General features: G+C 40.6%; 1 protein-coding gene across 1 annotated transcript in view; it reads left to right on the top strand.

Moving 5' to 3' along the window:
• The window catches only part of LOC139760168 (sphingomyelin synthase-related protein 1-like), a 105,276-nt gene that overhangs the window by 5,664 nt on the left and 74,980 nt on the right, over positions 1-24,632 (top strand). Inside the window, exons 2-3 of the mRNA XM_071683088.1 lie at positions 10,150-10,340; positions 20,431-20,626. Coding sequence (XP_071539189.1) covers positions 10,150-10,340; positions 20,431-20,626 — 387 coding nt within the window. The remainder of the gene's footprint in view (positions 1-10,149; positions 10,341-20,430; positions 20,627-24,632) is intronic.

Below are 24,632 nucleotides of genomic sequence, written 5' to 3'. Positions count from 1 at the left end.
AAATTACAGAGGTATAAGTTTGTTGAGTATTCCTGGCAAATTATATGGGAGGGTATTGATTGAGAGGGTGAAGGCATGTACAGAGCATGAGATTGGGGAAGAGCAGTGTGGTTTCAGAAGTGGTAGAGGATGTGTGGATCAGGTGTTTGCTTTGAAGAATGTATATGAGAAATACTTAGAAAAGCAAATGGATTTGTATGTAGCATTTATGGATCTGGAGAAGGCATATGATAGAGTTGATAGAGATGCTCTGTGGAAGGTATTAAGAATATATGGTGTGGGAGGAAAGTTGTTAGAAGCAGTGAAAAGTTTTTATCGAGGATGTAAGGCATGTGTACGTGTAGGAAGAGAGGAAAGTGATTGGTTCTCAGTGAATGTAGGTTTGCGGCAGGGGTGTGTGATGTCTCCATGGTTGTTTAATTTGTTTATGGATGGGGTTGTTAGGGAGGTGAATGCAAGAGTTTTGGAAAGAGGGGCAAGTATGAAGTCTGTTGGGGATGAGAGAGCTTGGGAAGTGAGTCAGTTGTCGTTCGCTGATGATACAGCGCTGGTGGCTGATTCATGTGAGAAACTGCAGAAGCTGGTGACTGAGTTTGGTAAAGTGTGTGAAAGAAAAAAGTTAAGAGTAAATGTGAATAAGAGCAAGGTTATTAGGTGCAGTAGGGTTGAGGGTCAATTCAATTGGGAGGTGAGTTTGAATGGAGAAAAACTGGAGGAAGTGAAGTGTTTTAGATATCTGGGAGTGGATTTGGCAGCAGATGGAACCATGGAAGCGGAAGTGGATCATAGTGTGGGGGAGGGGGCGAAAATTCTGGGAGCCTTGAAGAATGTGTGGAAGTCGAGAACATTATCTCGGAGAGCAAAAATGGGTATGTTTGAAGGAATAGTGATTCCAACAATGTTGTATGGTTGCGAGGCGTGGACTATGGATAGAGTTGTGCGCAGGAGGATGGATGTGCTGGAAATGAGATGTTTGAGGACAATGTGTGGTGTGAGGCGGTTTGATCGAGTAAGTAACGTAAGGGTAAGAGAGATGTGTGGAAATAAAAAGAGCAAGGTTGAGAGAGCAGAAGAGGGTGTTTTGAAATGGTTTGGTCACATGGAGAGAATGAGTGAGGAAAGATTGACCAAGAGGATATATGTGTCGGAGGTGGAGGGAACGAGGAGAAGAGGGAGACCAAATTGGAGGTGGAAAGATGGAGTGAAAAAGATTTTGTGTGATCGGGGCCTGAACAAGCAGGAGGGTGAAAGGAGGGCAAAGAATAGAGTGAATTGGAGCGATGTGGTATACTGGGATTGACGTGCTGTCAGTGGATTGAATCAAGGGATGTGTATGGGGGTGGGTTGGGCCATTTCTTTCGTCTGTTTCCTTGCGCTACCTCGCAAACGCAGGAGACAGCGACAAAGCAAAAAAAAAAAGATTGAACTGACCATTTGAGGATTGACCTTTATGATGCTTTTTTCATCCCTCATACAGTTAATATGTGGAGTTCTCTTCCTTTATTTATCTTTCCTTCATCTTGTAAACTTTCCATCTTTAAGCTCTAAACTGCCCAGCCCTGGAAATTTATGGGGGTCCTCAGCACTACACTTTATTAAAACAGTTCCAGCAAATATTGTAGCCTTAAACTTGAAATGATACCTCGACCTGTAGACCATGTAGAGCAGTTAGAAGAATTCATTGTAATACAGTATTGGTAAAAAACTGATACCTTGGTGTATTCCAAACACCGCTTCTTTTATACAGGAAAGGCAACTTGGTATTAAAAAAGTGAAAGGAGGAAAGATATTGAAAAACTTAAAAAAATTTAACTGACCATTTGAGGATTGACCTTTATGATGCTTTTCCATCCCTCATACAACTAATCTTTGGAGCTCTCTTCCTTTTTCTATCTTTCCTTCATCTTGTAAACTTTCCATCTTTAACCCTTAAACTGCCCAGCCCTGGAAATTTAGGGGGGTCCTCTGCACTACACTTTATTTAATAGCTGAACATAAACAATGATTAATTAATAGGAACTATAAAGAAAAGCAAAAGAAAAAAGAAGAAATCTGGTATATTTTCCATATTCATTGCCCTATAGACATCATGATTTGGTACATTGTGGGAGTATGGCTTTTTACATGTTTGTTGACTTTGCTGACTTGCCCATCTTCATCTCTTTACCGACATCATCAGTGGAATGCTGATTCACAGAAAATGTTTCACGTTGATGTTTCAACATCCGCTGGATCATTATCACCAGGATTAGTATTCCAGTGATTGTTGCTGATGAGTCACTAAATGATGTGGGGCATATGTCAGGGCTGTAATTACCTATTCATAATTCCTTATTTAAGTTGTACTTGGGGGAAGTTTTACACACATTTTTTGAACATTGTTTACTGTCATATAACCTCTTGAATCTATTTATGCTTCTTGCGTTAACCATGTCTTCAGTCAATCTGTTCCATTCATACCCCATTCATATTACTGTAGATATATTTCTTTACATCCTTATTTTCAAGTTTCTTACTTAACATCATGATATATCTTATCTGTTAAAGAATTGTCCATTGTCCATTTTGTTGATCTCTTTTAAAGATTCAATGATGATTATGTACCCTTCAGTTTTTTTTTTCCTAGATGGGTATATGTAAAGCCTTCTGCCTTTTCCTGTAGCTTAGCTCTTTTTGTTGCCCTCCTTTGAACCTTTTCTAAGAGCTCTTTGTATTTCTTTAGGTGCAGGGACCAAACCTGAGAAACATAGTCTAGTTTTTGCCTTATGTGAGATATGAATGAATCGCTTGCTTTGCTAAATATTTCTGTATCCAGAAGACAGTTTGGGAATGTATTGTGTTATTATGACAAATGTTATCATGAATTATATAAAACTTAGCTGGTAGTGTATTGGTCCCTCTTAGTAACCCAGCTAACTCATGCAATATCCTGTACCCTATCCTTGGAGCAATCTCTAAAGTAGTAGGCTGTTGACATCAGCCACCCAGGGTGGTACTACTGTTCTGACTTAGAAGCATTAAAGTGGCATCTATCTTACAATATCCATGTTAGGATTGCTGGTCTTACTCTCTTTCTCATCAAAACTGGCCTATCAAGCTAATCGTGTCATCTTCTCTTTACAAGAACTATATGCCTACTTAAATCTCATTTAATTTCTTTACATAAGTCCTGCATCCTTAATTGCTTCATCTCCAACTGCATATTATACTTTTGACTGCTTTGCTCAAATTGACTGCTTCCCTCAAATACCTGTGTATCTCTGTTTGTGTCACCATGGGTCTAAGTTCCTTTCCCACACTCTTCAAGCTCTGTTGATCGGCTTCCATATTTGCTCCTTCTATCTTCCCAGCCCTCTACTTTTGTCAGTCTCAGTACCTTCTGCCATTGTGTTGTATTGGTAACTAGAATACTGGGATTCTTTCCTGATGTTAATTATAGTTCTTTGTGATATCATGCATCGCTACATAATGATAAAGGAAGCCTTGCAACTCAAATTATGGTGGGACAAGGCAACATGTATTAATATTGCAAGGGTCCTGATGAGGTGAGGTATTGTAGTACATTGGTAACTATGAATATAAAGATTTTCCCAATGCTAATTACAGTTGCTTGTGAAATATGACACCTCTATGTACTGATAAAGTGTGCCTTCAGATTTAAATGAGGGCATGAAGAGGCAATCCATTCTAATATGGTTAAGGTCCCCTTATCATAAAACATGCACGTTTGGCTAGAGTCCTTTAGGGTTTAAGAATCATGTCTGTAAACACCTGCAGAGCCCTGATAAATTTCCCCTGTGACCTAACCTGAGATGGCTTTTGATTGGGTCTTTATATGAGAAAAGAATTGTTTGAAGACTTTAATTTCAACTTTATAGATTTTGTATGATAAGGAACAGAGTATATATGCTTACATATTTAGGTATAAAACAGTTAATATTAGGTCAGAATGTGCAAGACAGTAGTTGAGGAGAGGGATGAAAGTATGTAAGATGTACAGTCTGGTACAGGTAAACAATGTACATAGCAGCAAATGAAAGTTGCCAGTCCTTTTTTGTCACACAACTTCAACAGCTCTTCACTATTCGTATTCACAGAATTGCATTTTCCTTTCCCCTCAATTATACCCTCGACTGGCTTATTAATCACTTTCACATTTGAATCATCTATCACTAATATCCAGTCCTTGCATCATAACTACTGGCAAACTCAGTTGCCTCCAAAACATTTGCCTCTCATCATCTTTGTTCTCATGGCTGGTGCATAGTGCTAATATTCACCCATCTCTCTCAGTTCACTTTCATTATTACCCATGTCATTCTGGAGCTGACTTCCTTGCTCTCTTTCATGCATTACTATAACTGGTTTGAGCACCAACCCTGACTTTACCCCCTAAGACATTCCAATCCACTCTTCCTATTTACTCTTGAGCATTGTTTTGCTCAGAGCTAGCACATTCAGGTTCCTTTTTATAAACACAGTACCTTTTTTCCTTTCTTTTCATATTGGTTATATCTGCACACATCTAGACACCCCACCCTGAGTTTACAAAGAGGATGAGCACTTCTTGCTTGTCTCCTTCAGTTTCATCTTTTAGAAACTGAAATACAAGAAGGATGGTTCCTGCCCGCTGCTCCTGCCCCTCTTAGTCACCTTCTATGACACTCTGTTTCCTGTATCATTAAGACAGTACTAGGAACAGATGAAGAAGAGGCCTCATTTGCTCACATCCATTCTCCATGTCATTTACAATGTATTTAAACCACAACCTCATATCCACAACCAAGCTCCACAGACCTTTCTGTGGTGTCCTTACAGCTGTTTCATATGTCCTGGTTCAGTTCTCTGACAGCATGTCACCCCCTGTATAAACATAGCTCCAGTTCACTCTATCCTTTGCATGCCTTTTGCCCTCCTGCATGTTAAGGTCCTGAGCATTCAAAATCTTTTTCCCACCATCCTTCCATTTCCAATTTGGTCCCCCTTTTCCCTGTCCCCTCCATTTCTGACACATATATATCCTCATTGCTCTTTGTTTACCTCTCATCGCTCTTTTTCTCCACGTGTTCAAACCACTTGAATGCACTTTCTTCAGCTTTGACAACCACACTCTTTTTGTTGCCACATCTCTCTTGAACCCTTTTATTACTTACTTAATCAAACCGCCTCACACTAAATTTTGTTCTCAAACATTTTATTTCCAACATATCCACCCTCCTCTGCACATTCTCATCTACAATCCCATGCTTCGCATCCATACATCATTATTCGGACTACTATACTTTCATACATACCCATTTTTGCCCTTTAACATAATAAATTCTCTCATCACACATTCCTCAGTGTTCCCAAAACCTTTGGCCTCCCCTACCCACCCTCTGACTCGCATCCACTTTCATAGTTCCATTTGTTGCCATATCCACTTCCTCCAGATTTTCTTCCTTCAACTCACACCCTAATTAATCTGTCCTGCACTGCTAATCTTGATAACTTTACTTTTATTCACTTTTACCCTCAACTTCTTTCACACGCTATCCCAAACTTAGGCACCAACGTCTGCAGTTTTTCACTCAAATCTGCTGCCAGTGCTGTGCCATCAGCAAACATCGACTGATACAGTTCCTAGGTCCCCTCTCCCTCTACAGACTGTAAATTTGCCCCTTTCTCTAAGACCCTTGCAGTTACATCCCTCATCACCCCATCCATAAACAATTTAAACATTTATGGTGACATCACACACTCCCTAGGAATGTGTGAAAGCCTTTCTCTCTAGGCTTCCTATATTCAAGGAATTCTTATGAATGGGCAGATGGCTTGTCAAGATCAGTATCAATAACAACAGTATATATCTAGGGAGAGATTTATATCATTGGATCCTTTCATTAGGGATGGTTCATCTGACGAATCTCTTCACTGCAAGCAGATGCTAAGGTCATGAACTAGAATTATTAAAACTGTATCGGTCTTTTATATCCAGTGAACCTTCCAATTAAAGTTCTCCCCGAACTAGATGGTTAATGGAATTGGTGGCTCTTGTTGCCGAAAGTGGGAGAGACAAACTTGGTGTCAGAAACCTCTTCAGGTTTACAATACCCTTCTGCTGATACCTCAAGTTTTCCTAGAATACCTCAACCTTGGTTTAAGAGCCAAACCTCAAAGCTCTTTAGTTTGAAATATGCACAATGATTTTTTCAAACCTCTTTACGATCTATGATTTGGAAAACATTCTGTAGGTGATCTATACAATAATTGTCTTTCCCCAAAGAAGATTTGGAATCTTCCAAAGTTTTGAAAGCTCTCTGTTTAGGGTTCTCTTTTACATTTCATCATGAAAAAACAAGGTTAATGATAATACAAAAATGCTGTTCAGGAAGTACTTAGTTGAGTTTGGTATAAACCTCTGTCCTTATTGTAAACTTCTCAGATCTGTTACTTGAGGAGTCAATCTGCATTCTCTCTACAACAAATATGGGAGTTATCATAATTCTAAGACTTGTAACAGTCAAAGGAATATTTTCAAGCAATATAGCATCTCAGTGTCTGATCATGGAAACTTTTCTTGATAACCCTTTATGCCGAGAGAAGAGAAACTTTTCTTGATAGCCCTTCATGCTAGGAGAAGAGTTATTGAGACAATGTGTAGACATAAGAACTTTCTCATATATGATGATGACATCTGATGAGTTGAAGTAAATCTAGACTCTATATTTGAAAGATAATAAGTGAAATGAAAATGATAAATATATTGTTGTATATACTTGTATCGTATTTTCTGCATTACTGAGACAGAGCCAGGAAGAGAGGAAGAACTGTCTTATTTGTTCATATCCACTTTCTTATCTGTCATTTATAATGTGATGAAACCAGAGTCCCCTATCCACAGCCAAGCCCCACAAACTTTTCTGCGGTATCCCCTGACCATATGATATACCAGCCAGTTAATAGCACATCATCCCATATTTACCACATTGCCCCAATTCACTCTGACCCATGCACGCTTTTTCACCCACCTCATTGTTCAGGCTGCAGTAATACAAAGCCTCCTTTCTCCATCATTCCATCTTTTTATAGATGAATGAATAAATATAACTTATGAATGGATAGATAAAACATGATGATATAATTGGAATGAATTTAGAGATCCCTTTTTTTTTTTTTCAAGAAGGCTCCAGTCATGGACAAATGTCCACATCAAGGCTGGGCCTCTATTGAAATATGAATAGGTTAATGAAAGGGTGAAAGAAGAGACTAGGAAAAGTTTTGACGAATTTTATAGGAATTGAAAAACCTGTTTTTAAAAAGTGTTAGATCATAGTTATTGTAAAAGACAGGAAAGGGCAGAGTTTCAGAGTTGTGAGGCGTAGGAAAAGAAACAATTGTCAAAATGGTCCACTCTTGAGTTGCCAATCCCTATATGGTAATCAGCCAGTGTTGGAAGCAAAAACTAAGATTATACCTATAGAAGAGGGAAAGTGAGCCAGTGTTGTGGCATAGGACAAATGAATCAAGGACTGAAGTTAGCCTGGGGGAGGTGATAAGTTGGACCACTTTCCTCTCAACTTTGTCAGGTAAGGATGCAAAGGTAGAACCACCATAGATGTGAAAGCAGTACTCCATATGAAGACATATGTTTTATTATCATTATTCATTTTATTATTTTGCTGAAACGATTTGGACATATGTAGAGAATGATTAAGGAAAGGTTGACAAAGAGGATATATGTGTCAAAAATGAAGGTTGCAGGAGGATGAAAGGCATGTATCCAGATAGAGTAAATTGGAATAATGTGGTGTTCTGGGGTTGAAATGCTATCAACGGACTGAACATGGGAAGTGTCCAGAGTAAACCATGGAAAGGTCTTTGGGTCCTGGTTATAGATAGGGAGCTATGGTTTGGTGCATTACATATGGCAATGAGAGAATGGATATGAATGGATGTGGCCTTTCTTTGTGTGTTTCTAGTGCTATAGAACTTCATCTCTTACTCTCAGTTGAAATGTGAGAATTGTAGAAATCACCAGAATCCACTGAGGGGAAAATCTCTATGTATCCAGGAAGCTTAATCCTCTTTCAGCCAGGAACATATCTTCATGGACTAAGAGACTTTTTTCACTGACCTATCCTGGCCTGTATGTCAGAGCCCATGGAATTTGGAAGATTGCCTATAACATATCCTTTCTGATGAGCCTATCTTTAGAGGAGATCAACCCTAGAGATCTTTGGCATTCCTGCAACATGTATGTTTAATGATACTGTAGATGTTGAAGGCCAACTTTGGCTCTGATGTTGCATCCTTGTGGCAGATGGATTTTGGTGTAACACAAAATACTCCTGAAGTAGCTGTTTTTGCTTTGCTGTATCTTTCTTTTGGAAACTTTTTCTCAAACTTTCTTCTTCATGCCATAAACTTTCAGGGCTCATGGAACAATCTAACTGATAAGAATGTAATTTTGAAGTGTAGAAAATTTTCTCTTGGGGCAGTGTCTCAAGATTTGATTACTGTTTTGTTGTGGTTTACTTACTTATCTCTCTCTGAAAAATCTTCCACTTAATCGATGTTTACCACCTTTGGGTTGGTGACCTTGTTTTGAGAAATATGAGGGTCATTAGAACTAGTGGATTGGAAGTTGCCGATTGGATGGTTAGTGGACCTAGGCTGAGCTAATAACCCATGAGCGCAGAACAGGTAGTTGATGAGGTGTTAAAGGCATTTACTTTTCCAAAAGACATCGATTAATGGGTTTCTAACCTCCTAAGCATCCTAGATATTGTCTGTTACCTCACAACACACTATGCCAGAGAGAAATCTTTCATACTCCAAAATTTTCATTTCTTCGATTGTTTATTTACTTTTTGCAGAAGGATCTGTGGCCCTTTTTGGCCACAAATTATTTTCTTGAAGGCCATATGTGGCCTGGAAGCTCATAGTTAGTCTGCTATAGAACATTTCTAGTTGTTTGGAATAATTTTTTGAGGTAAACTGATACTCTTGCAATAAATTTTTGATGAAATATTTTTTTTCTTTAAGGTTTCAGTCATGGACAAAATCCATATGTAGGTCAGGCCTTAATTGAAACATGTATAGAGTGAATTATGAAATGGAAAAAGAAAAGGCAAGGGAAAGTATTTATGAATTTTTGAGAAAGTTGAAAAACATGTCTTTTCAAATGTGCCAGGTCATAGTCGTAGGGAAAGACATGAGAAGATACAGTTTTCCAAAGCTTCAATGTGTAGGAAAAGAAACAAGTATCAAAACGGCCCACCCTTAAGTTGCTGATGGCCACACAATAATCAAGTGACCTAACAGCTTGCTGAGTATTGCATAGTCTTGCTAGTGGTGTGGGCACACAAGCAGCAAGCTCTTGGGAGCAAAAACCAAAGTGATACTTATAGAGAGGGAAAGTGAACCAGCATTGTGGCTTAGGGCAAGGGGATCAAGTTTGAAAATTATCCTGGGACAGTTTATAAGGTGGAATGCTTTTGATTCACCTCTGTCAAGTAAGGATGCAAAGCTAGAACCACCCTAGATGTGAGCGCAGTACTCCAAACAATGACGAATTGATGCATTGTATAAATGGAGCAACTGTTTAGAAAAAAATAAACTTCGTCATCGAGTTAGCGGTAATTGACACATTGTAGCAGTAAGATTTAAAGACAAAAGAGGACATGTATCTTTTGATGAAAGTATTTCAATTCTCTTCTAAAGAAATTAGAATTCCTAATATGTATTCTTTCATTATATACAATCATTGTAAAGTTGAATTCTGTCAGCAAAGTGGATCACAGTTCTTGCCAATCGAATTTCATGTTGACCAGCTTAGAAACAAAATGATATATCATGACTGTGTGGAAAGAGAGACAATATGATTAAGAAATAGCACTTTTTATTTTGGGGGAGCCCATTATAATGAAGCATAGTGTGTTTAAAAGAATATCCTTGTGCTTAGAATATGATAGAGTTGAATTAATTGAATAGTAAGAGAAGTGATGCCTCAGGGTAAGTGGCATGGGCATGTAATAGCTTTGAATGAGATGATGGGAAGATAAGATTTTTTTTTAAGAATACATGATTTAGCAATGATTGATGTGTGACAAATTGATTTGCAAAATATAGATACCCTTGAAGAAAGTAAATCATACATTTATGCAGATCCTTGGAGATTTGAAGAAATTGCATGCAGCCATTACAAGATTGCAGCATGCACGGAGCCCACTGGATACACCAAATACTACGAGGAATGCCTCTATGACTACTAGCTCTCCTGTTTATTCTAACCACCAGCACAACCTTCAGCCACCATTAGCACATTTACCCAATGCTTCTTCTCATACTAGAACCAGGTGAGTTGCCACTGGTGTACTAACATCTTATAGTGACTTCAAATTTCACAATGTTATTTGAAAACTCAAGTTTTTTTTAACTTTCATATCACTTTACCCATAACCTGCAGAGGCCCCATACATAATGTATACCCCCAATGTGGGAGTCTTCAGTGTCTTCAAAGTATGAAAATCTTGTTTTATTTTTCCATGCCATATGAAATATTTTTTTTCTAAAACACACATAAGGCAGTATAGTAGGTCTGTGCTTGTGTGTGACGAAGCTCACAGATGAAAATTTTTTCAGGTGACTCTAGGCCATTTCCATGGCTGACTCTGCCGGCTTTACAATGCATGCTCTGTCATATAACACAATATGCATGCTTTTTTTGTACTACAACTGTCTTTTATCTTCCTTATATTCATAAGTATATGCAATTTCTCTACACAATAATCCTTTTTCTCATGTTTCAAATGATTGATGTGTCCATACACTTACATATTCACATACTATACACTTTTCTTTCTTATTTATTTATTACTTCTATTTATTATACTTTGTCGCTGTCTCCCGCATCAGCGAGGTAGCGCAAGGAAACAGACGAAAGAATGGCCCATATCACTCACATACACATGTATATACATATACGTCCACACATGTACATGTACATACCTATATCTTTCAACGTATACGTATATGTACATTCTTTTCTTTTCTTTCAAACTATTCGCCATTTCCCGCATCAGCAAGGTAGCGTTAAGAACAGAGGACTGGGCCTCCCCCCTTCTCTGTTCCTTCTTTTGGAAAATTAAAAAAAAAAAAACAAGAGGGGAGGATTTCCAGCCCCCCTGCTCCCTCCCCTTTTAGTTGCCTTCTACGACACGCAGCGAATACGTGGGAAGTATTCTTTCTCCCCTATCCCCAGGGATACATATACAGATGTATACATATATACACATGTACATAATACATACTTACTGCCTTTATTCATTCCCGTCGCCACCCCGCCACACATGAAATGAAAAAACCCTTCCCCCCTCACGGGCGCTAGGTAGCGCTGGGAAAAGACAACAAAGGCCACATTTGTTCACACTCAGTCTCTAGCTGCCATGTATAATGCACCGAAACTACAGCACCCTTTCCACATCCAGGCCCCACAAAGCTTTCCATGGTTTACCCCAGATGTTCACATGCCCTGGTTCAATCTATTGACAGCACGTCGACCCCAGTATACCACATTGCTCCAATTCACTCTATTCCTTGCACGCCTTTCACCCTCCTGCATGTTCAGGCCCAGATCACTCAAAATCTTTTTCACTCCATCCTTCCACCTCCAATTTGGTCTCCCAATTCTCCTTGTTCCCTCCATCTCTGACATATATATTCTCTTTGTCAATCTTTCCTCACTCATACTCTCCATGTGACCAAACCATTTCAATACACCCTCTTCTGCTCTCTCAACCACACTCTTTTTATTACCTCACATCTCTTTTACCCTTTCATTACTTATTCGGTCAAACCACCTCACACCACATATTGTCCTTAAACATCTCATTTCCAAAACATCCACCCTTCTCCGCACAACCTTATCTATAGCCCACACCTCTCAACCATATAAGATTGTTGGAACCACTATTCCTTCATACATACCCATTTTTGCTTTCCTAGATAATGTTCTTGTCTTCCACACATTTTTCAATGCTCCCAGAACTTTCGCCCCCTCCCCCACCCTGTGACTCACTTCTGCTTCCATGGTTCCATCCGCTGCCAAATCCACTCCCAGATATCTAAAACACTTCACTTCCTCCGGTTTTTCTTCATTCAAACTTACCTTCCAGTTGACTTGTCCCTCAACCCTACTATACCTAATAAACTTGCTCTTATTCACATTTACTCTCAGCTTTCTTCTTTCACACACTTTACCGAACTCAGTCACCAGCTTCTGCAGTTTCTCACCTCAATCAGCCACCAGCACTGTATCATCAGCGAACAACAACTGACTCACTTCCCAAGTCCTCTCATCCACAACAGACTGCATACTTGCCCCTCTTTCCAAAACTCTTGCATTTACCTCCCTAACAACCCCATCCATAAACAAATTAAACAACCATGGAGCCATCACACACCCCTGCTGCAAACCAATATTCACTGGGAATGAATCGTTTTCCTCTCTTCCTACTCGTACACATGCCTTACATTGTTGATAAAAACTTTTCACTGCTTCTAGCAACTTACCTCCCACACCATATACTCTTTATACCTTCCACAGAGCATCTCTATCAACTCTATCATGTTCCTTCTCCAGATCCATAAATGCTACATACAAATCCATTTGTTTTTGTAAGTGTTTCTCACATACATTCTTCAAAGCAAACACCTAATCCACACATCCTCTACCACTTCTGAAACCACACTGCTCTTTCCCAATCTGATGCTCTATACATGCCTTCACCCTCTCAGTCAATATCCTCCCATATAGTTTTCCAGGAATACTCAATAAGCTTATATCTGTAATTTGAACATTCACCTTTATCCCCTTTGCATTTGTACAATAGCACTATGCATGCATTCCGCCAATCCTCGGGCACTTCACCATGAGTCATACATACATTGAATATCCTCACCAACCAGTCAACAACACAGTCACCCCATTTTCTAATAAAATTCCACTGCGATACCATCCAAACCCGCCGCCTTGCCAGCTTTCATCTTCCACAAAGCTTTCACTATCTTTTCTCTGTTTACCAAACTCTTACTTCGCACACCACCTCGACCAAAACACCCTATATCTGCCACTCTATCATCGAACACATTCAATAAACCCTCAAAATACTCACTCCATCTCCTTCTTACATCACATCACCCTTCATGGATGTTCCCATTTGTTTTCTTGTCTTATTTTTTTTATTTGTTTTTATTATACTTTGTCGCTGTCTCCCGCGTTTGCGAGGTAGCGCAAGGAAACAGACGAAAGAAATGGCCCAACCCCCCCCCATACACATGTATATACATACGTCCACACACGCAAATATACATACCTACACAGCTTTCCATGGTTTACCCCAGACGCTTCACATGCCTTCATTCAATCCACTGACAGCACGTCAACCCCGGTATACCACATCGCTCCAATTCACTCTATTCCTTGCCCTCCTTTCACCCTCCTGCATGTTCAGGCCCCAATCACACAAAATCTTTTTCACTCCATCTTTCCACCTCCAATTTGGTCTCCCTCTTCTCCTCGTTCCCTCCACCTCCGACACATATATCCTCTTGGTCAATCTTTCCTCACTCATCCTCTCCATGTGCCCAAACCACTTCAAAACACCCTCTTCTGCTCTCTCAACCACGCTCTTTTTATTTCCACACATCTCTCTTACCCTTACGTTACTCACTCGATCAAACCACCTCACACCACACATTGTCCTCAAACATCTCATTTCCAGCACATCCATCCTCCTGCGCACAACTCTATCCATAGCCCACGCCTCGCAACCATACAACATTGTTGGAACCACTATTCCTTCAAACATACCCATTTTTGCTTTCCGAGATAATGTTCTCGACTTCCACACATTCTTCAAGGCCCCCAGAATTTTCGCCCCCTCCCCCACCCTATGATCCACTTCCGCTTCCATAGTTCCATCCGCTGCCAGATCCACTCCCAGATATCTAAAACACTTCACTTCCTCCAGTTTTTCTCCATTCAAACTCACCTCCCAATTGACTTGACCCTCAACCCTATTGTACCTAATAACCTTGCTCTTATTCACATTTACTCTTAACTTTCTTCTTCCACACACTTTTCCAAACTCAGTCACCAGCTTCTGCAGTTTCTCACATGAATCAGCCACCAGCGCTGTAACATCAGTGAACAACAACTGACTCACTTCCCAAGCTCTCTCATCCCCAACAGACTTCATACTTGCCTCTCTTTCCAAAACTCTTGCATTTACCTCCCTAACAACCCCATCTATAAACAAATTAAACAACCATGGAGACATCACACACCCCTGCCGCAAACCTACATTCACTGAGAACCAATCGCTTTCCTCTCTTCCTACACGTACACATGCCTTACATCCTCGATAAAAACTTTTCACTGCTTCTAACAACTTTCCTCCCACACCATATATTCTTAATACCTTCCACAGAGCATCTCTATCAACTCTATCATATGCCCTCTCCAGATCCATAAGTGCTACATACAAATCCATTTGCTTTTCTAAGTATTTCTCACATACATTCTTCAAAGCAAACACCTGATCCACACATCCTCTACCACTTCTGAAACCACACTGCTCTTCCCCAATCTGATGCTCTGTACATGCCTTCACCCTCTCAATCAATACCCTCCCATATAATTTACCAGGAATACTCAACAAACTTATACCTCTGTAATTTGAGCACTCACTCTTATCCCCTTTGCCTTTGTACAATGGCACTATGCACGCATTCCGCCAATCCTCAGGCACCTCACCATGAGTCATACATACATTAAATAACCTTACCAACCAGTCAACAATACAGTCACCCCCTTTTTTAATAAATTCCACTGCAATACCATCCAAACCTGCTGCCTTGCTGGCTTTCATATATATATATATAGTGCCATTGTACAAAGGCAAAGGGGATAAGAGTGAGTGCTCAAATTACAGAGGTATAAGTTTGTTGAGTATTCCTGGTAAATTATATGGGAGGGTATTGATTGAGAGGGTGACGGCATGTACAGAGCATCAGATTGGGGAAGAGCAGTGTGGTTTCAGAAGTGGTAGAGGATGTGTGGATCAGGTGTTTGCTTTGAAGAATGTATGTGAGAAATACTTAGAAAAGCAAATGGATTTGTATGTAGCATTTATGGATCTGGAGAAGGCATATGATAGAGTTGATAGAGATGCTCTGTGGAAGGTATTAAGAATATATGGTGTGGGAGGAAAGTTGTTAGAAGCAGTGAAAAGTTTTTATCGAGGATGTAAGGCATGTGTACGTGTAGGAAGAGAGGAAAGTGATTGGTTCTCAGTGAATGTAGGTTTGCGGCAGGGGTGTGTGATGTCTCCATGGTTGTTTAATTTGTTTATGGATGGGGTTGTTAGGGAGGTAAATGCAAGAGTTTTGGAAAGAGGGGCAAGTATGAAGTCTGTTGGGGATGAGAGAGCTTGGGAAGTGAGTCAGTTGTTGTTCGCTGATGATACAGCGCTGGTGGCTGATTCATGTGAGAAACTGCAGAAGTTGGTGACTGAGTTTGGTAAAGTGTGTGGAAGAAGAAAGTTAAGAGTAAATGTGAATAAGAGCAAGGTTATTAGGTACAGTAGGGTTGAGGGTCAAGTCAATTGGGAGGTGAGTTTGAATGGAGAAAAACTGGAGGAAGTGAAGTGTTTTAGATATCTGGGAGTGGACCTGGCAGCGGATGGAACCATGGAAGCGGAAGTGGATCATAGGGTGGGGGAGGGGGCGAAAATTCTGGGGGCCTTGAAGAATGTGTGGAAGTCGAGAACATTATCTCGGAAAGCAAAAATGGGTATGTTTGAAGGAATAGTGGTTCCAACAATGTTGTATGGTTGCGAGGCGTGGGCTATGGATAGAGTTGTGTGCAGGAGGATGGATGTGCTGGAAATGAGATGTTTGAGGACAATGTGTGGTGTGAGGTGGTTTGATCGAGTGAGTAACGTAAGGGTAAGAGAGATGTGTGGAAATAAAAAGAGCATGGTTGAGAGAGCAGAAGAGGGTGTTTTGAAGTGGTTTGGGCACATGGAGAGAATGAGTGAGGAAAGATTGACCAAGAGGATATATGTGTCGGAGGTGGAGGGAGCAAGGAGAAGAGGGAGACCAAATTGGAGGTGGAAAGATGGAGTGAAAAAGATTTTGTGTGATTGGGGCCTGAACATGCAGGAGGGTGAAAGGAGGGCAAGGAATAGAGTGAATTGGAGCGATGTGGTATACCGGGGTTGACGTGCTGTCAGTGGATTGAATCAAGGCATGTGAAGCATCTGGGGTAAACCATGGAAAGCTGTATAGGTATATATATTTGCGTGTGTGGACGTATGTATATACATGTGTATGGGGGTGGGTTGGGCCATTTCTTTCGTCTGTTTCCTTGCGCTACCTCGCAAACGCGGGAGACAGCGACAAAGTATAAAAAAAAAAAAGAAAATATATATATATATATATATATATATATATATATATATATATATATATATATATATATATATATATATATTATCCCTGGGGATAGGGGAGAAAGAATACTTCCCACGTATTCCCTGTGTGTCGTAGAAGGCGACTAAAAGGGGAGGGAGCGGGGGGCTGGAAATCCTCCCCTCTCAATTTTTTTTAATTTTCCAAAAGAAGGAACAGAGAAGGGGGCCAGGTGAGGATATTCCCTCAGTGGCCCAGTTCTCTGTTCTTAACGCTACCTCGCTAACGCGGGAAATGGCGAATAGTTTGAAAAAAAAAATAAATAAATAAATATATATATATATATATATATATATATATATATATATATATATATATATATATATATATATATATATATGGTTGTTTAATTTGTTTATGGATGGGGTTGTTAGGGAGGTAAATGCAAGAGTTTTGGAAAGAGGGGCAAGTATGAAGTCTGTTGGGGATGAGAGAGCTTGGGAAGTGAGTCAGTTGTTGTTCGCTGATGATACAGCGCTGGTGGCTGATTCATTTGAGAAACTGCAGAAGCTGGTGACTGAGTTTGGTAAAGTGTGTGGAAGAAGAAAGTTAAGAGTAAATGTGAATAAGAGCAAGGTTATTAGGTACAGTAGGGTTGAGGGTCAAGTCAATTGGGAGGTGAGTTTGAATGGAGAAAAACTGGAGGAAGTGAAGTGTTTTAGATATCTGGGAGTGGATCTGGCAGCGGATGGAACCATGGAAGCGGAAGTGGATCATAGGGTGGGGGAGGGGGCGAAAATTCTGGGGGCCTTGAAGAATGTGTGGAAGTCGAGAACATTATCTCGGAAAGCAAAAATGGGTATGTTTGAAGGAATAGTGGTTCCAACAATGTTGTATGGTTGCGAGGCGTGGGCTATGGATAGAGTAGTGCGCAGGAGGATGGATGTGCTGGAAATGAAATGTTTGAGGACAATGTGTGGTGTGAGGTGGTTTGATCGAGTGAGTAACGTAAGGGTAAGAGAGATGTGTGGAAATAAAAAGAGCGTGGTTGAGAGAGCAGAAGAGGGTGTTTTGAAGTGGTTTGGGCACATGGAGAGAATGAGTGAGGAAAGATTGACCAAGAGGATATATGTGTCGGAGGTGGAGGGAACGAGGAGAAGAGGGAGACCAAATTGGAGGTGGAAAGATGGAGTGAAAAAGATTTTGTGTGATTGGGGCCTGAACATGCAGGAGGGTGAAAGGAGGGCAAGGAATAGAGTGAATTGGAGCGATGTGGTATACCGGGGTTGACGTGCTGTCAGTGGATTGAATCAAGGCATGTGAAGCGGCTGGGGTAAACCATGGAAAGCTGTGTAGGTGTGTATATTTGCGTGTGTGGACGTATGTATATACATGTGTATGGGGGTGGGTTGGGCCATTTCTTTCGTCTGTTTCCTTGCGCTACCTCGCAAACGCGGGAGACAGCGACAAAGTATAATAAATAAATAAAAATGATATAATATATATATATATATATATATATATATATATATATATATATATATATATATATATATATATATGTTGTTCGCTGATGATACAGCGCTGGTGGCTGATTCATGTGAGAAACTGCAGAAGCTGGTGACGGAGTTTGATAAAGTGTGTGGAAGAAGAAAGTTAAGAGTAAATGTGAATAAGAGCAAGGTTATTAGGTACAGTAGGGTTGAGGGTCAAGTAAATTGGGAGGTGAGTTTGAATGGAGAAAAACTGGAGGAAGTGAAGTGTTTTAGATATCTGGGAGTGGATCTGGCAGCGGATGGAACCATGGAAGCAGAAGTGGACCATAGGGTGGGGGAGGGGGCGAAAATTCTGGGAGCCTTGAAGAATGTGTGGAAGTCGAGAACATTATCTCGGAAAGCAAAAATGGGTATGTTTGAAGGAATAGTGGTTCCAACAATGTTGTATGGTTGCGAGGCGTGGGCTATGGATAGAGTTGTGCGCAGGAGGATGGATGTGCTGGAAATGAGATGTCTGAGGACAATGTGTGGTGTGAGGTGGTTTGATCGAGTAAGTAACGTAAGGGTGAGAGAGATGTGTGGAAATAAAAAGAGCGTGGTTGAGAGAGCAGAAGAGGGTGTTTTGAAATGGTTTGGGCACATGGAGAGAATGAGTGAGGAAAGGTTGACCAAGAGGATATATGTGTCGGAGGTGGAGGGAACGAGGAGAAGAGGGAGACCAAATTGGAGGTGGAAAGATGGAGTGAAAAAGATTTTGTGTGATCGGGGCCTGAACTTGCAGGAGGGTGAAAGGAGGGCAAGGAATAGAGTGAATTGGAGCAATGTGGTATACCGGGGTTGACGTGCTGTCAGTGGATTGAATCAAGACATGTGAAGCGTCTGGGGTAAACCATGGAAAGCTGTGTAGGTATGTATATTTGCGTGTGTGGACGTATGTATATACATGTGTATGGGGGGGGATTGGGCCTTTTCTTTCGTCTGTTTCCTTGCGCTACCTCGCAAACGCGGGAGACAGCGACAAAGTATAAAAAGGAAAAAAAAAAAAAAATATATATATATATATATATATAACGCGGGAGACAGCGACAAAGTATAAAAAAAAAAAAAAAAAAAAAAAAAAAAAAAAAAAAATATATATATATATATTTTTTTTATTTTTTTTTTTGCTTTGTCGTTGTCTCCCGCGTTTGCGAGGTAACGCAAGGAAACAGACGAAAGAAATGGCCCAACCCACCCCATACATATGTATATACATACACGTCCACACACGCAAATATACATACCTATACATCTAAATGTACACATATATATACACACACAGACACATACATATATACTCATGCACACAATTCACACTGCCTGCCTTTATTCATTCCCATCGCCACCTCGCCACACATGGAATACCATCCCCCCTCATGTGTGCGAGGTAGCGCTAGGAAAAGACAACAAAGGCCCCATTCGTTCATATTCAGTCTCTAGCTGTCATGTAATAATGCCCGAAACCTCAGCTCCCTTTCCACATCCAGGCCCCAAAGAACTTTCCATGGATTACCCCAGACGCTTCACATGCCCTGATTCAATCCACTGGCAGCATGTCAACCCCGTATATATGCCCTTCTGAGTGAGATAGTAAAATAATGTGTGGTGCAAGGGATTAAGAATTTTAAGGAACAAGTGGCATATGCAATGAGTGCTTTGCATTTACCTTGTGTCATAGCAAAATCTTTTTGTAGGTACTTGTTCGAAGTTAGGCACTTGTTGTTTTCCCTCATAGGATGATAACCATCGACTTTGAGGAAGTTGTTTAAAAGCTGCACCAACTATTCCAAGAATGATGTCTACTCTGACTTGCTTTCGTTTTTCAGGTATTCTCATGAGATCCGAAAAACAGACTTTTATTAGTGATTGATCTTCATTTCCTATTTAGGTTTTAGATCCATTTGATTATTCAGAGTCCTGTAAAAACTTGATGGAGATTGATCATATTTGATTAATCTGTATAGCATGTTGAATATAACTGAAATTTTATGATTAAATTTTTTATTCTAGGGCATCTTAAAACTGGAACTGAATTTTATGTCTACTCCTTTTCAGCTTTTTATCCAAAACTGTAATTTTGATCGCTGACTCGACTAGATTGTGGGTTTTGATCAGATACATACATAACACTTTTCTCATTAAGATGCCATGGCTGGATTATTCTTGTTGCTCCATGATTATTTAGAATTAGGGATGTGTAGCATTCTGTCAGTACATGTTGTATGTTGCTAGAATACATGTGGAAACATTTTATCATTGTTTTGATATTTAAAATCAGAATAAAAAGGTTTGTTCTAAATGGGTATGCTGTACATGTTATTAGAATTTGAATCACTTTTAATTTAACTTTTGCCTCAAAATTAAATCATATGTACAGTGATTTTGTTCCCAGTGTTTTCATTGTATTTTATCACACTTGTATGGCCTTTACTTTCAGAAACTACTCTTCAGATTCTCAGGCTTCAGATCTTCCAGATCAACAGAAATTTAGTGGCTTGCGTCGACCCAGTGGTGTGGCAACCCAGCTGCGGCCCGAATACGTGAAAACTGTCATATCATTCCTCTATATCTTTCTTGTTACTTGGATTACAGCCATTGTAATGGTCTATGTTCATGATCGTGTTCCTGACAGGGTAAGGCATAATTTTAGTTAGAATTTGTATAATAATATTTGAATGGAGAAAATTTGGTGGAAGTAAAGTGTTTTGCATACTTAGGAGTGGACATGGCAGCATATGGAACCATGGAAGCATAAGTGAGTCGTAGGGTGGGTGAAGGGGCAAAGTTTCTTGGAGTGTTCAAGAATGTGTGGAAAGGGAGAACGTTATATGGGAGGGCAAAAATGGGTATATTTGAAGTTATATTAGTCCCAATAACATTATATGGATGCGAGGCATGGGCTATGATTAAGACTGTGGAGGAGGGTGCGGTACCAGGTGTAAAAAAAAATAGGAACAGCTTGTAGAGTTGTATGCTAGAAAAAGATTGTTGATTGGTATTTTTCATTCTCATACAAGTTCTCTGTTTCCTGCAATTGTGAGGTTAGGGACAGATGAAGTAATGGCCTTGTTTGCTCATATCCACTCTCTGGCCATCATGTATAATGCACCACAACCAGAGCCCCATATCCACAACTAGGCCCACATATGTACCTTTCTGTGGTTTCTCTAACTGCTTAATTTGCCCTGGTTCAGCCCATTAACAGCATGTCATCCTCTGCCACAGTGCTCATCCCTTGCATACAAGTCACTCCAGTTTACTCTTTCCCTTTTCCCTTGTACTCCTCACACCCTCCTGCATGTCCAGGTCTTGAACACTCCAGGCTTCCACCTCCTCTATGGTTCCATCTTTTCCTCCTCCCCTAACCCTCCCCTTATGGCATGTATACTCTTTGTCATCCTTTCCTCAATTATCATCTCCATATGTCCACATCAATTTAACAAACCTTCTTCAGCCCTTTCATTCATACTTCTCTTACTACCACACTTGTCTCTTAACCTATCATTTTCTATTTGATCAACCCTCCTCACACCATCCTTAGACATTTCCTTTCCAACATATCTACCATCTTTACATCTTTATCTAAGGCCAATGCTCTACACTACTATATCATACCCATGTATGCCTTAAAATCAGGGATCTTTCTTTTTGCACATTCCTTAGTGCACCAAGGACCACTGCCCCCTTTCCCACTGTATGGCTTACTTCAGCTCCTTAGTGCACCAAGGACCACTGCCTCCTCTCCCACTGTATGGCTTACTTAAGCTCCCATGGTTCCATTTCCTGCCATATAAACTCCACAGTATCTAAGACATTCCATTTTTTCTTTACTATTAATCAAATAACATTTATTTTATCTTATTTTGCTTTGTCACTGTCTCCCGCATTAGCGAGGTAGCGCAAGGAAACAAACAAAAGAATGGTCCAACCCACCCACATACACATGTATATACATACACGTCCACACATGCAAATATACATACCTATACATCTCAACGTATACATTTTATACACACACAGACATATACATATATACACATGTACATAATTCATACTGTCTGCCTTTATTCATTCCCATCGCCACCCTGCCACACATGACATAGCAACCCCCTCTCCCTCATGTGTGCGAGGTAGCGCTAGGAAGAGACAACAAAGGCCACATTCGTTCACGCTCGCTCAGTCTCTAGCTGTCATGTGTAATGCACCGAAACCACAGCTCCCTTTCCACATCCAGGCCCCACAGAACTTTCCATGGTTTACCCCAGATGCTTCACATGCCCTGGTTTAATCCATTGACAGCACGTCGACCCCGGTATACCACATCGTTCCAATTCACTCTTTTCCTTGCACGCCTTTCACCCTCCTGCATGTTCAGGCCCCGATCACTCATAATCTTTTGCACTCCATCTTTCCACCTCCAGTTTGGTCTCCCACTTCTCCTCGTTCCCTCCACCTCTGACACATATATCCTCTTGGTCAATCTTTCCTCGCTCATTCTCTCCATGTGACCAAACCATTTCAAAACTCCCTCTTTTGCTCTCTCAACCACACTCTTTTTTTTATTACCACACATCTCTCTTACCCAATTATTACTTACTCAATCAAACCACCTCACACCACATATTGTCCTCAAACATCTCATTTCCAGCACATCCACCCTCCTGCGCACAACTCTATCTATAGCCCAATCCTCGCAACCATATAACATTGTTGGAACAACTATTCCTTCAAACATACCCATTTTTGCTTTCTGAGGTAATGTTCTCAACTTCCACACATTCTTCAACGCTCCCAGAACTTTCGCCCCCACCCCCCACCCCCCACCCCATGATTCACTTCCGTTTCCATGGTTCCATCCGCTGCCAAATCCACTCCCAGATATCTAAAACACTTCACTTCCTCCAGTTTTTCTCCATTCAAACTTACCTCCCAATTGACTTGTCCCTCAACCCTACTGTACCTAATAACCTTGCTCTTATTCACATTTACTCTCAGCTTTCTTCTTTCACACACTACCAAACTCAGTCACCAGCTTCTGCAGTTTCTCACACGAATCAGCCACCAGCGCTGTATCATCAACAAACAACAATTGACTCACTTCCCAAGTTCTCTCATCCACAACAGACTGTATACCTGCCCCTCTCTCCAAAACTCTTGCATTCACCTCCCTAACAACCCCATCCATAAACAAATTAACAACTATGGAGACATCACACACCCCTGTCGCGAACCTACATTCACTGAGAACCAATTCTTTCCTCTCTTTCTACACGCACACATGCCTTATATCCTCGATAAAAACTTTTCACTGCTTCTAGCAACTTGCCTCCCACACCATATATTCTTAATACCTTCCACAGAGCATCTCTATCAACTCTATCATATGCCTTCTCCAGATCCATAAATGCTACATACAAATCCATTTGCTTTTCTAAGTATTTCTCACATACATTCTTTAAAGCAAACACCTGATCCACACATCCTCTACCACTTCTGAAACCACACTGCTCTTCCCCAATCTGAAGCTCTGTGCATGCCTTCACCCTCTCAATCAATATCCTCCCACATAATTTCCCAGGAATACTCAACAAACTTTTACCTTTAGAATTTGTACACTCACTTTTATCCCCTTTGCCTTTGTACAATGGCACTATGCATGCATTCCGCCAATCTTCAGGCACCTTACCATGAGTCATACATACATTAAATAACCTTACCAACCAGTCAACGATACAGTCACCCGCTTTTTTGATATATTCCACTACAGTGCCATCCAAACCTGCTGCCTTGCCGGTTTTCATCTTCCGCAAAGCTTTTACTACCTCTTCTCTGTTTACCAAATCATTCTCCCTAACCCTCTCACTGTGCACACCACCTCGACCAAAACACCCTACATCTGCCACTCTTATCATCAAACACATTCAACAAACCTTCAAAATACTCACTCCATCTCCTTTTCACATCACCACTATTTGTTATCACCTCCCCATTAGCCCCCTTCACTGAAGTTCCCATTTTTTCCCCTGTCTTACGCACTTTATTTACTGCCTTCCAAAACGTCTTTTTATTCTCCCTAAAGTTTAATGATACTCTCTCACCCCAAATCTTATTTACCCTCTTTTTCACCTCTTGTACCTTTCTCTTGACCTCCTGCCTCTTTCTTTTATACATCTCCCACTCATTTGCATTATTTCCTTGCAAAAATTGTCCAAATGCCTCTCTCTTCTCTTTCACTAATAATCTTACTTCTTCATCCCACCACTCGCTGCCCTTTCTAATCTGCCCCCCCTCCCACGCTTCTCATGCCACAAGCATCTTTTGCACAAGCCATCACTGCTTCCCTAAATACATCCCATTCCTCCCCCACTCCCCTTACGTCTTTTGTTCTCACCTTTTTCCATTCTGTACTCATTCTCTCCTGGTACTTCCTCACAGAAGTCTCCTTCCCAAGCTCACTTACTCTCACCACTCTCTTCACCCCAACATTCTTTCTTCTTTTCTGAAAACCTTTACAAATCTTCACCTTCGCCTCCACAAGATAATGATCAGACATCCCTCCAGTTGCACCTCTCAGCACATTAACATCCAAAAGTCTCTCTTTTGTGCACCTATCAATTAACACGTAATCCAGTAATGCTC

This window comes from Panulirus ornatus, chromosome 35, assembly GCF_036320965.1.
Source record: "Panulirus ornatus isolate Po-2019 chromosome 35, ASM3632096v1, whole genome shotgun sequence".
Lineage (NCBI taxonomy): Eukaryota > Metazoa > Arthropoda > Malacostraca > Decapoda > Palinuridae > Panulirus > Panulirus ornatus.
Note: the sequence above shows the minus strand (reverse complement) of the source record. Positions and strands in the feature narration are given on the sequence as shown.